Below are 13,618 nucleotides of genomic sequence, written 5' to 3'. Positions count from 1 at the left end.
TGGTATATTAAATTTTAAAGTTTAACATTTAGCAAAATTTTGCTTCACAAATTCTTTTTTAGAATGACAGGAAATATATACAACTTAGAATCCATATTCAAACAAATGCCCTTTTCCCTTCCTCAAAATAATAGCTTTAAAAAGTGCAGTATAAAAGTTTTAGATATGAAGGCACTGCATAACTGCATCATATGGCTAATGTCTTGCTTAGCAGCAAGAGTAATGAGAATATTCTACACTTAATTTAATGAAGCATAAGAAACTTTGAGGAAGGACCTAGCTCTCATCAAAGAAAAAGAACTTTTTGGCCCACTTAGTTAATGGATTCCTTTCCAAGATTGCTTTTAAAAAACTTATCTGGAAAGACTTATCTAAAATATATCAACCACAAATATGCCTAATCTTATTCTGCATGAGTGTCAAGGGATATGGAGAAGAGTACCACATGTGTGAAAATATATATATTTCCAAAATAGTGACTTATCTATTATGATAAAGCTAAATACACCTTCCCAAATCCACTGTTTTTTTAATAAATGCTGCCAACAACAGATGATCTACCAAGTCAATTTTGAAGAGTTAAGTTCATAGTATTTTTATAAATCTCACGAATAGGTCTAAGTCATTATAATATCCTATTCTTAAACTTAGCAAGTTTATATCTACTCTTGACATGTTGAATTCACTGGCTAAAAATGATGTATGATTCAAAGAGTACTCTTATGTCCTAAACTGTTATAAAACAAAAACCATAGCGAAAGGACCTAAGAACAATTAACCACATTTGTTATCATCTTAGAAACCAAACTGAATGCTGTCTAACCTTCCATGTAATAGCAGCCATGAGAGGCTTCAAGGTGGCCTAGAAAATCAGGTCCTAAAGTTCACGGTAGCATATAGTTGACTTCAAATCCCTTCTTTAAGGACATGACAAAAAAAGAATGGAAATTTGCCCTTTACATTAAACCAAACTATTTATCACAGGAAGAAACATTTTAGTTGAAGTCAGAAGTTTGTTTTTCTGAAGGCCAGTAAAGTAGTGGTCCAAAGATTATTATCCAAAAGGCTAAGACAGCTTTACAACCTGGTCTAATGATTTATATTTTTCTTTATAAGTGCTTTAATTACATATAGAGGAGAAGAAAATAATATATATGTTTTAATCAGATTAGTTTCAGAACAAATAAAATAACACATTAGAGAAAAAAATTACTTAAAAATAGTTGTATTTATATTCCACAATTTGCTCAAATACTGGTTTTCTTATAAACTTTCTACAGGATGTTTTTAAACAAATTCTTCACATTGTGTCTTGACTATGTACTTACGGAATTTCAGGGAAATAGTTCTGTGTGTTTTTATAGCTTAATTTGTACTAAAGGGATGGCAGGTGGTCACATGCAGTCCATATGGGATTCTAACATGACATTTAGTGAGTTTTCTGACGTGGACCATCCCTTTGATGCTGAAGGTAATGCATCTGTTGAAAGAAGTGATTGTAGATTTGGATTACTGCTCTCTGCATCTTCCAGTTTCTCTGTGTTATCTTCCCAATTAATGTGGAATCTTGTGACTCTGGGATTAGATGCCAAAATGTTCCTTTGAAGCTAAAGGAAGAAGGAAATATATAAATAGAAAACATTAAGAAAGTTAGATACCACATACAAATAGGAGCTTAATAAAATGGTTCTTTAAATCAGTACTCCTAAATGGCTAAGTTCATACACAAAGGCATAAAATTAAGTAAAGCACCTTTAACATAACTAATGCACAAGGACTAGGGCTACAGCAAAAAAAATTATTTTAGCCTAATGGAAATAGGATATGGAAAATCTGAGGGAATTCATCCAGATCATTTACTAACCGACAAAATACTAACCCCCTTTATACTTCTGTTTCCTAAAAGGAATCTTTTTTGAGGGTGAATTCTTCACAGGACACTTTATCTAACTAGTATGCTTTTTAGATTGATGTGGTGTCTCTTCAGTAATATTTTCAAAGAAAATAAAAATCTCCCCAAATATAACTTCTCATTATTAGTGGTTTCCTACCTTTTAATTATTATGGTTCATTCTCAGAAACAGTATTCTAGTTTTTTGTTTGTTTTTTGCTATACAAGGTGCCATGTAGGTAACTAATACACTGAGTCACTGGAAGGTTCCATACTGGGATTAAATATTCCAGCCTAATTTTCAGAAAGAACATTCCATTCTACTCCCATGTAATTTTTCTTGCATGATCGGGCAGATGGAGTGTTCAATCTCACATTAAGTCACCAGTTACTAAACTGTTACAGGTCCCAGTGAAAAATCATAAAATAGGAAGTATTTCTGAGAATCTGTATTTCTGAAGCACAGGTTTCAACTTCTCACTCAGAAGCTGTTTTCCATATCCAGAAATACTTAAGACCTTTGATTTAACCTCTAAGACATAATCATGTATGGGAAATGCCATAGGGAAAGTTGTAAACAACTATCTGTTTCTTATAGGAGGCACTTTCAACTTTCTAAACCATCAGAGAATGAAGGTGCCTGACCAACATTAATGACTAATGATTCATCAGGAGGTAGGGTCTGAGGTCAAGTATGGGAACGGAATGGTTAGTTTCCCCAGTTGGCACAAGGACCTCAAATTGATTTTGTCTCCAAACTATTTTCATAATATATTATGAAATGGTACCTACTTAAATAAAGTATAGTAAAAGTAATGAAAAAGGAATAGTCAGAACATTACCTTAGAAAAGTCCGGTTTTACTGGCGGATTTTCCCTTAGTTCTGTCTCAGTATATTCATTATTTACATAATAGCCAACTCTAATAAATTCTTGACCTCGATAGGTGCATGTAATTAGCACAACTGTTACACCTACTGCATCTGCATCTGGAATGAGTCCTGGATTAGGTGCATCAGCCTAGAATAATTTAAAAAGAAAAGAAACACATCACAAAAGGCTATTAACTGCAAGCAAGACTGGAGTTTTGGTTACCTTGAGCACCATCAGTTAAGGGCAGAGCAAGAAAAACTTGGAAATCATACTGGGAAGGCAAATGCTCATTTTTGAGATTGACTTATAGTCAGAAAATAGAGTTCAAAAATTTCTCCACAGTATACCTAATTACTCTGTGCACCTAAAAACGTCACTACTTTTTATAGGAAGGTAACTCTAGCCAGACTGTGTGATAGTTCATGAGGGATTATACAATGTTCAATTATAAAACCTTTTATAAAATATAGCAAACAATTGAGCCATAATCTAATTGATTCCAGTCATAATTTCCAGTCATAATTTTCAAACCTAAATTAGTAAGTATTCAATGATCTCCACACAGCCTGTTGGCAGCAAACATTTATTATATTAGTTTCTTATACTCAGGACACATATTCTCACACCCACTCTCCCACCCTGCACAGATAGTCTAATAGTAAGTTAATACAAGACTGAAAATGGAATAGAAATAGCTCTACAGCAGATTTTCAAAAATATTAATCGTCTATTGTGAATGACTTTGATAGGCACTAAAATATAGTATACTACTTAAACCACACATACTATGGAAATACAATGAAGGTAAAGATTGGTTTAAGCAGATACACTTAATGACATTGTTTTGAATCAAGCTGCTGAATCTTGAGGAATGCAGAAGGTGAAGCAAGTGAGCTGGAGAAGGCTAACAGCATGAGCAAAGGCTAGGGTCCTCTCCATGGCAGTGCGCGAGGCAGTAAGGAAGCTGGTTGCAAGGAGTCATGGGCTGAGGGAGAGTGACAGTATCTGAGTGTGACCTGAGGCAGCCATTCTGAGTGGTGAATGGATGAAGCTCATTCCCAGATTAGCTTACTCTTCTTGCCAGGACACTAAAGAACATCACTGGGCCTGAGTGAATACTTCAGCCAGTGCCATAGCTTGGGAACACCCCTGGCTGACATTCTCAATCAGGCCGTTATCATCAAAGACTAATGATTATTGTGTACCTACCACATGTAGATGGTACAAAAAGGTACACAATATCCATCTAGTCTAAAACATCAACCTAGGCTAAAAATTTCAGTACCCTTTCTTCCCTACCTCCCATATCCAGCCAGTCTCAACATTTCTCATCTCTGAAGACTCAGCTCATGTCTTCTTCTCTTATCTGGAATACTGCTGAAACTTTCTAACTAGGATCCCACAGCTCGCTTGCTATTTGCACCACTGCCAACGTTAGCTGGGCAAAGATCCATTCCTATTCCTTCACCAGTTTTTAAAAACTCCAGATGATTACTCCATTTCTTAGATGAAAATCTGTTCTTTAATTTCATTTATAAGGCCCTTCACAATTTGTCTTCAACCATTCACATTCCCTTTAATTCTACACCTCTTAGTCTTATTCTAGGATTAGAGTTCTTTAAAATGTAGTGGTAATCTTTCATGCCTCTGTGCCTTGCATATACCATTCTCTTGGCCTGTATCGTTCTTCCCTAACATCCTAAAAAATTCATATTTCTAAATTTGCATGAAATGTATCCTTAGTGAAGCCCTTTCTTTTTTAAGTAGACTCCATGCCCAGTGTGGAGCCTAACATGGGGCTTGAACTCAAAACCCTGAGATCAAGACCTGAGCTGAGATCAAGAGTTGGACACTTAACCAACTGAGCCATAGAGGTGACTCCAGTGAACCCCTTTCTGATTCAGAAGGTAGAATTAATAATACTGTTTTTGCACTTAAAATTACTTGACACCCATCCTCTACTAATATATGTCCAATAATATAAATAAATATGTTTACCCTTCAGTCTTTGCTGGGATTCTAAGCTTTTTCCTGGACAGAAGTTCTGTCCATTTCATCTTTATAATCTCATGTCTGGCACAGCTCTGGGCACACAGTACATCTGTAGTATTTTGAAATTCATTCATAACTCAATTCCTGACATGAAATAATTTGAGTAATCGGAGAGAGATCAACAGGAAGACTGAGGGCCTGAGAGTATGCTGTTTGTCTTATAGATCCTGTGCAACCCCTCCCCCCAGAGGGGTCAGGTTACTTCCAGGTTACCCAAAGAGATTCTAATGTTCTGGAAATGAGTGGAGAACTGGAAACAGAGGTAGTTCAGTACTGCTGTGGAAACCTTGCCCCCATAGTGCTTCCCATCCTCTCAGTAAATTGGTTCTATCCATGTTTGTGTTTTAAAATTTGTTTGCCAAAGGATTCAACTTGAGCAAATTCACATTCAAGTAGAAAAACTCATAGGCCTCTCACATCACTTCGGATGAAGTGATAGGTAGAGATTTTTAACTTCAACCGGCAGTACTAGGCAGATGTCTGGACATCTTCCTGCTAGCCTTTGACACACTCAGGAGAAAGGCGTGCTTATTCATGGCAGACCAAGAAAATACTATGGCAGTTTGTTTAAAGCACAAAACAAAAACTGTATTTTAGTCCCTTTTTGTTGATAATGGTGAATTTTGTAAAATGTACAGGGTGACCATCTGATTTAAATCGCATGGTGCTTTCTCTGTCCTTTTTGGCAACATGAACACTGATACCAAGGTAAAACTACTGGAAAATCACTGGAGGGAAATATTTTTGAATAAATTATTCACTCTAAGCCAAAAGCTTAAGAGTGTTCTTAACAACGTAAACACACAGAAAAGACATTTTAAGGATTTGTTTCAAAGTCAAAGGATTTATTTGTGGGTTTTATAGTAGCATAAAAAGGTGTATCACTACATGTCAATCCATGTTTCTTACCACATCGTGAATTATCATCAGTGAAGTATGGGTTTTCCAAACTTGTGGGTCAAAGCAAATACTGCTTTTTTGTAATAATTTCAAGAACGTAAGGGAATAAAAATTTAGTTCTAATTATAGAAGTAGGGCGCTATTTGTCAGTGATGACACTTAACTGCTTTATTCCTCATTTAATCCTCATAACATTCTGATGAGGTATTATCCACATTTTATAGATGACTAGAGTGACTAAGGGAGGCTAGGGAGCCTGTCTAACGTCACATGTGTCTAATAAGCAACAGAGCCAGGATGTGAATGAAGCAGGTCTTTAACTGCAGTGCTTTCCTCTACACATTCTCTGGTACCCACATCTTTCACCAAGGTTATGCACTCACACAACTCATGTTAATAGCACTTTTAATGAGTAGATTTGAACTAATATATTTGAGCTTTTCTTAACCATTTGTTTAAACATAGTAAATTGTCGGTTTTTAATAAAAAGCACTAAGACTAGGAGACCAGGATTCCGAAATCTGTGTTTAGGAGAGGGGATGGATGGGTAGCAGCTCTAGAGATACCATATGTTTATAATTCCTGGCCCATATCTGATGGGATTAGCTGACCAACAGTATTCATTTAAATTGGTCCCATCTGTGAAATGAGAAAAAAGGGAGTCGGGGATAGAAGAGGTAATTTTCTTTCCTGATGAAGTCTTTTCAGTAGGTTCTACTCAACTAGACTCTGTTGTATAGAAATACTTGTAACAAAATTAATTGTTTTGTTTTGTTTTAAACCTATGGATACTCTTTGGGCTACTTATAAATATCTCCCTATAATAAGCATGGATAATTGAGAAGTGACTGAATAGCTTTATAAAACAATTTAACATGGATTAAAAGAAGTAACACTTTGAATACAGAAGACAGTGTCTAAAGCCTTGGCACAGACCCAAATACTGTCAGTGATATCCAAGAACATAATTTGTATTAGAATTTCCCCTAACAAATAATAGAGCAGTAGATTTGTAACAGTAATCCTCTATAGTATGTGTAGATTAGATGCTTTAGTAAACCACTGGACCTTAGTTCCAATTATTCAAGTTTATGCAATAGATCTCTATCTAGCAGCATACTTATTAACCTAGCTCAATTACTGATTATGCTGAAATAAAGTTGTGTGATCATTACTCCTAATGGCTGAAACGATAAACTGAAGATGCCTATTACTAACTATACCAGTTAGTAGTATACACTGACTCCCTGTATTGGGCTGCTGGACAGCCACCCTGAAAGTCTGATACTATAGGACTATTCACAGGAAGAGCCCCAAATTAACCACCATGTGTGCCATGACACTGTAAGCTTTACTGCATGCTGTGCAAACTCTGGAGTAAACATCACGTTAACCTTTCACAGCATACAGCAGAAGCAGAGTGATTTAACCCAAAAGGAAATGGATAAGGACCATGAGATAATAGTTTAGAAATATATTTGGCATACATATTTACCAAGAATAATCTTACCTGAAATACAAACATATGCCTTCCTGCGGGAACAGGGCCCACTAAAACAGAGTCTAAAACTTGGTCGTATTCTTCACTTTCTGCAGAGCCCACATAGATAATTTTCCATTCCAAGTCTAGGGTTAAAAACCAAAACATTATTTCATATTCAATAATTACATTATGAGATGATCTCAAAAACCCTTTTAATGTCCACTTAAGCCATGTAGTGGCTGCTAAAATTGGCTTCTCATGGCAGAAGATCCAGAAAGGCATTGAACTGCTCCTTATAAAATTCTTACATTTCTTACCGGAGTTTCTCAAAATGTTCGTTTGTGAAACACTAGTCCCTGGGCAGGGCTCCTCACAAACAAAACAACATGGCCAAAAACTTGGGAAATGCTACAACCTTGTCTTGAGGATACATAAAGCACACTGGCAGAGTAAGTGTTCTGAGACTTCTTCAGTAAAGAACACCAGTAACATTAATCCAGCATTTCCTAAGTTTGTTCACTGTGAAATCCCTCCCCTTTTTACATGTCATCTTTTAACAAGCTACTAGCACACTTTGGAAGGGCTGCCCCATATTATGATCAAGATTATCAGAGGGCTCCAAAGTGGGGAAAATCATTATTAGCAAACTTCCCTTGTGGCTCACAAATAAGGGGCTTCAGCTCATCAACTGTCAAAGGGACCACAGTCAGGTTTTTTCCTCATGACACCTCTTCATGTCGTAGGTGAGGAAACCAAGGATCCTTATAACCGCTTGATACAGGAGTATAGGTGGTGGGAACAGGCATGAGGAGGAATAAGATACACTAAAGTGCAACCCAAGACATTCTATGCAATTTAATTGTTATATGTAATTCAGCTTTCATTAAGCACCTTTTACAGAGCGCTCTGCTACAAGAGCCCAGAGATGAGTAAAACGACTGCTCTTTCAAAGGAGCCACCACCAATTTAGTAGGGGGAGGAAGACAACTGCAAATACAGATCACCTCTGAGACCTTCTGGTCCTCCTGAGGTGTTTAGGACTGTGCAGCCTGCCTCTTGGATTCACTACACCAGGGCTACGGCTGCACTCCCAGAGGGTTGTTTCTAAGTCATGCGTTGAGAATCTACTTAGTGCTACCATCGTATTCCCATTTCTATGTGATTGCGTAGATATTTTTGTTCCCTAAATAGATAAGAAATAGTATAGGTACTACTTATTCATTCTGTATGATAAACTGCAATTTACTGAAAAGCTTTAGATTTATTCTCTAAGTCAGCAGTCATTTTCTGAGGACCTATTATGTATTTATTTCATGGCTCTGTCCTAGACCACTTATATTTCCATCTTCTAGCACATTTCCAGATGCAAGTTCCCTGCATCTGTCATCTCACGAGATCATCTATTTGTTGATGAAGATTAAAAGAGGAAAGGAGCAATACTGAATATCTAGTTAGAAGGAATAGCAAGTATCTAGAAGTAGGGCATGCTTAGCTTGCGCAAGAAAAAGCAAGGAGGCCAGGGCTGGTGCAAATTGAATAAAGGGGAAAAGAACTGACCATTAGATTGGGTGTGAGGGGCATGGCCAGATTATGCAAAGTTTTAAAGACCATCATTAAAGACTTCTGACTTTTATACTGAGTGGCATGTGAAGCCATTGGGAGGGTTCTGATTGGGAGGGTAACATCCAAATTGCATTTTAGAAGGATCTTTTTGGATCCTGTGTTCAGTATGGACTGTAAGACGATGAGGGGAAAAACAGGTGGATATTTTAAGGCATGAGGCAAGAACTGATGGTAGCTTGGACCACATGTAGCCATGGGGATGAGAAGCAGTCACACTCTGGATAAATCTTGAAGATAAAGGCAGCAAGAGTCACCTTTTTTGCAAGGGGTAGGGGATTAGTTTTGGACATATTAAGTTTGAGATATCTACTAGATAAATATCAATGACATAGGAAACCCAAAAGCTAAGTGGAGAAACTTTAGACAGGAGTGTAAAACCTACTAAACTAGCCAGGTGAGGGTAAGTCTGGTAATTGTCACGTGGACTTTTCACATTTTGTTCATTTCTTATGTATTTATTTGTACCAATACATATAGTGCTCTTGGCCTCCTAATTGGTATAAGGTAAGGTGGCATTTGTGGTCTGGCGTAGGAACATAGTCAGGAGTTATAAACTTATACCTACTTTGTGCTGGGCATTGGTCTTGCCAATATCACACCTGTTACTTAAATATCAACAGCTTTACCATACGGATTTAATTATACTATTATGCAAACAAGAAAGCTGAGGCTCCAAGAGGCTAAGTAATCTACCCTAATTCACAGAGCTAGCAAACCAAAGAATCGGAACCCAAGCTATGTTTCTGCAACTCCAAAGCCTGGGCTCTTTCCAAAACCGAAACTAGGAAGGTAATTCTTCCGTTTCTGGCTCTCAAATGAATAGTGGAATAAAGGAACTTAATGGAGGGGGGGTGGAGGGAGATTGATGAGGACAGAGGCCATGGAAAGATAATCTACCCTTAAGGAGCACAGGCTGTAACTCAGTGAACACCTGTACCTTAATTTTTATGCTAATGGGATCCTTGCTGTAGCTACTGAGTTTAAAATGCTCAGTAACTTATTGATAATTAGCATCAGTTGTCTTATTCTTAGTATTTTTTTTTAACGCCGCTTTCATTCCCCTGTCCTCTGTATTCGAAGGAGGACGCGATAGAATCAGATGCACAGGTTCTCTGTTGGAGTTTATTCATTTATTTAAAAACTTAACTAATTGTTTCATTTAATCATGGTAACCCCAGTCTGCAAGTATCTGCATTTATGGTCAGGAGTGAGGGAAGTCACCAAAGGAATTTTAAACTAATTACCCTACTTGGGAAGATCTGTGATTAGTGTGTAAAATATGTAATCTTTGGGATTTAGAACAAGCCTGAAGTTTAAAAGCAGAATCACCATGTTCAATTCTGGTACACTGTAAAGGTTCAACTGACAGTAGCTTGTAATTATTGATATTGACCAACTTAAAAAAAAAATGGCTCCATTCTGTTAGAGAAACAAAGAATCAGCCGTCTACAGAGGGCATAAGATTAGCAGGTAGGTAGGTCAATCAAAACTTGTACAAGCTTGGGAACCATCAGATCAAACACATCCTGGTCTCCTGTCAAGTATGAAAAATGGTGGCCAACCTGTGGCTTGGGATTTAAGACAAAATTATGAAGTGAAAATTTCTCTTCAGAATATTCTGTAGTTTCATTTTAAGAATAGATTTTTTAAAAGAACTGTAATATAAAAGTATGGAACTTATAAGAAGCTTTTGCTAAATAAACTCAATTTCCTTAATCCACATAGCCTCTAGATGGAGTATACAAGCATGGCACCTTTTTGAAAGATTCCTTTGCAGCTTCAGTATGACTCAGCTTAAACTCTTTTGAAAAATGCTAAATGACCAGTATAAGTGCCCTAGGAAGAGGTGTACAAGTGGAAGTAAGTGTATTGTTGATACTGGTATCATAAAAACTCTGACGTGATTCAGGTGAGTTCTGAATAGATGCCAGTTAAAAATGGAACATAATTCTGCTTCCGTGAATGGTGGGTTTCAACAATCCAATGTCAAAGCCCTGTAACATCCTGAATCATCTATCATCCTTGTCCAAAACTGGCTCTTAAAATGGAAGGCCTCACTTGAGAAATACCTATAATTTGAAGAACTTCTAAAGCTTAAGACATACAGTACTTTGGAATGGACTAATCAATGGTTTCTCTTGCATTTGCCCATTTTTATATGCAATTGGCAATAAAAAGGAAAACTTACTGTTGGGTATGAAAAATTGGCCTGGTAGCTGAAATGATTATAGTAATACTCTGGGAAAGTAATCAAATGGTTTCAGAGTAATAAGAAAAATCCTCTTTAATTTTATTATCAGTGGCCTATTAGAAATTAGTTTAATAAATGGTCTTTCAAAATGTGACCTACATATTTTATATATATATGTGTGTGTATATATATATATATACACACGTATGTATATATGCATGCATATATGCTTTACGTATGCATTAATACTTATTGGAAGAGTGTAGATTAAAGTGTTAATTATAATTAACAGGAGATGGTGGAAGGCATTTGAGTACAGAGGACTATTTATATATGTACGTACAACTTTTAAAAAGTTTATTCCAGTGAGCATGTATCGCTTTTATAATTTGAAAACTTTAACATCCTACATAAAATACGTTTTGTGGAGATTAAAAACTAATTTTTAAGTGAAATGCTTTATATACCATGATTAGCATAATTTTAAGTGCATTTTTTGTTAAATATACTTGTAAGTTCAAATACGTATGTCGCCTATTAAATTGTAAAATTACCATTGATGAAGTTAAATTTTTTCTCCTCAAATTTTGAAAGGGAAGCACTGGATTATTTTAATAAAATCTAACAGCAAAGATAAAAACCTTGGTAAGTTTAAGCTTTCTAAATATGTATTAATGTACATAATAAAAATACCTTTGGAGACCTTAAAACAAACTTAAAAAAATTGCAGTGATTTTTGCATTGCTATCAGGACTTTACCTTTTATTTCCTAGCCCACTTTTATGTATTATGCTGTGGGTGTTTGGATGTGGAGTTATTTTAATTAGATTTCAACACGTTCCTGAAGTAAAGTCTTTTCTCAGACTACTGAGAAGCCAGTGATTAAGTCCTGGAAATTATTTCAGTGTTTTACTTATTTCTGCTCTTGGGTTAAATGTAACTTTCTAGCCTAGCAGTATTTTTCTTCCTGAGAGAGAGGACAGAAGGTTTCCGTCATTACGGAACAGGAGTCCACGCCAGTCGGGGCGAGCCTGCGCGCCAGCATCCCCGGGCGCCCCGAGCATCCCGGGCGCCGACCCGGGAATGCCGCGGGGGAGCACCCGCCGTCCCCGGGGAGCGCCGGCGCCCGGCCCGCGGCGCCGAGGGGCCGAGCCTGCGCCCGCCTCCCCCGCTGGTTGGTCCAGGGAGCCAGAAATCCGCGCGAGGACAGCCTAGCTCTCCTCCCCAGAGCGGCCGGGCACGGCCACCCCAGAGAGTAGGGCAACTCCAGTGTAAGCTCTAAAAATGGATTTGCCTCTCGCTCGGGGGCAGGAAGGTGGGCAGGCGGGGCGCCGTGTTCGTCACCCGCGGAGAGGAGGCGTCGTGACGCCGGGGTCGGTGGCCCAATTCTCTACTCTTGGTAAGATGGCTCCGCTGCTAACTCGCCGGCGCGACCACACACATGCCTCTCCCTTCCCAGCCTCTGTGCCGGGGCCGCGGAGGCCGTTCGCGGCGCAGGGCCAGCCCGGCGCGACCCCCGGCCGGCGCCGCGGGCGCGAGTGCGGGTCTCGCGAACCGCCCGCCCGCCAGACAAAGCTGACAACATGGCTACCTCCGCTCGAACAAGTTCCTCGCAAGTTGAGCCACGGCAAGCGCCCCGGCTGCGGCCGAACGCCGCGCGCGCCTCGGCGGCCGTCGTCCATCAACTTCAAGTTTCCCTCCGCAGAGCCGAGCCCGCCGCCCGTCCGGCGCCGAGCACCGGCCGCCCGCGCGAGGCCGGGCCCGGGAAACTTTCAACGTCTGCAGCCCGCAACTGACAGCCCGGCGGCGGGCGGGCGCCCGACTCACCTTCAGACAGGTCCTCGATGCACTCGAAGGTGATCTCGAACTGGAACGGGTTGTAGAAAGGAGAGGGGTTATCCAGCACCACTACATTGTTCACCTGAACCTTTGCCATATTTTGAAAAAAACACAAACAATGGGAACGGGGGCTTGTTGCGGCACAATAAAGTCCAGCGCGCGGCCGCTCGGGAGAGCGCAGACCCCCGCCCCGGCGCCTGCCCGACGTCGTGCAGCGGCGACTTGAGAAACTTTTTTTTCCTCTTTTTATTTACACGGGAGCACTCCACAGTGTTTTGCAGCTTTCCTATTTCACTAAACTACAGCCCATTCTGCTCTGATAACTAGCAGCGTTGCCCGCGATTGGCTGCACCCGAGCTCTGACCCTCCTCCTCCAGCGAGGGCCTCGGCGGCGAGCAAGATGGGCTCCCGCTCCCGGAATGGACTCGGAAACTTTAACTGCGGCTCCACCTGCTGGTGTGGATTAGGACAAAGGCGGAGAACAAAGTGAGTGGAATACGGGCTGGGAGGCCCGCGCGGAGGCCGCCGGCGGCGGCGGGGGGGGGAAGGGCGGCGCAGGCCCCGCCCCCGGCCCGGCGGCTCCCGCGCCTCACGTCGGGCGTGGCCGCGGCGGGGCGGGGCGGGGTCGGAGGAGGCGTGGCCGCGGCGGGGAGGCGTGCTCGCGGCCGGCGAGGCGGCGGGAGGGCGCGATTCTGGGCGACGCCCGCCTCTCCGGTTTTTGCTTCGTGTGGTTTCTGCTTGGGCTTTTTTTTTTTTCTTTTTTTTTT

The 13,618-nt window shown here is 40.0% G+C and overlaps 2 protein-coding genes across 6 annotated transcripts in view; one reads left to right on the top strand and one right to left on the bottom strand.

Moving 5' to 3' along the window:
• The window catches only part of MCM9 (minichromosome maintenance 9 homologous recombination repair factor), a 99,364-nt gene that overhangs the window by 25,943 nt on the left and 59,803 nt on the right, over window positions 1-13,618 (top strand). The window contains exon 8 of one of the 4 annotated variants that reach the window (XM_040627704.1): window positions 10,547-11,871. The exons of the other annotated variants lie outside the window; for them this stretch is intronic. Coding sequence (XP_040483638.1) covers window positions 10,547-10,629 — 83 coding nt within the window. The 3' untranslated portion in view covers window positions 10,630-11,871. Of the gene's footprint in view, window positions 1-10,546; window positions 11,872-13,618 lie in introns of those variants that run through there. 4 annotated transcript variants of the gene reach the window in all.
• Window positions 1,210-13,618, bottom strand: part of ASF1A (anti-silencing function 1A histone chaperone) — a 13,318-nt gene continuing 909 nt past the window's right edge. The window contains exons 1-4 of one of the 2 annotated variants that reach the window (XM_040627705.1): window positions 12,840-13,335; window positions 7,226-7,341; window positions 2,734-2,910; window positions 1,210-1,607 (exon numbers count right to left, since the gene is read on the bottom strand). In XM_040627705.1, coding sequence (XP_040483639.1) covers window positions 1,395-1,607; window positions 2,734-2,910; window positions 7,226-7,341; window positions 12,840-12,948 — 615 coding nt within the window. In that variant the 5' untranslated portion in view covers window positions 12,949-13,335 and the 3' untranslated portion in view covers window positions 1,210-1,394. Of the gene's footprint in view, window positions 1,608-2,733; window positions 2,911-7,225; window positions 7,342-12,839; window positions 13,336-13,618 lie in introns of those variants that run through there. The other variant, XM_008691166.2, reaches the window with a different exon arrangement.

The sequence above is a fragment of the Ursus maritimus genome, unplaced genomic scaffold, assembly GCF_017311325.1.
Source record: "Ursus maritimus isolate PB19 unplaced genomic scaffold, ASM1731132v1 scaffold_13, whole genome shotgun sequence".
Taxonomy (NCBI): domain Eukaryota; kingdom Metazoa; phylum Chordata; class Mammalia; order Carnivora; family Ursidae; genus Ursus; species Ursus maritimus.
Note: the sequence above shows the minus strand (reverse complement) of the source record. Positions and strands in the feature narration are given on the sequence as shown.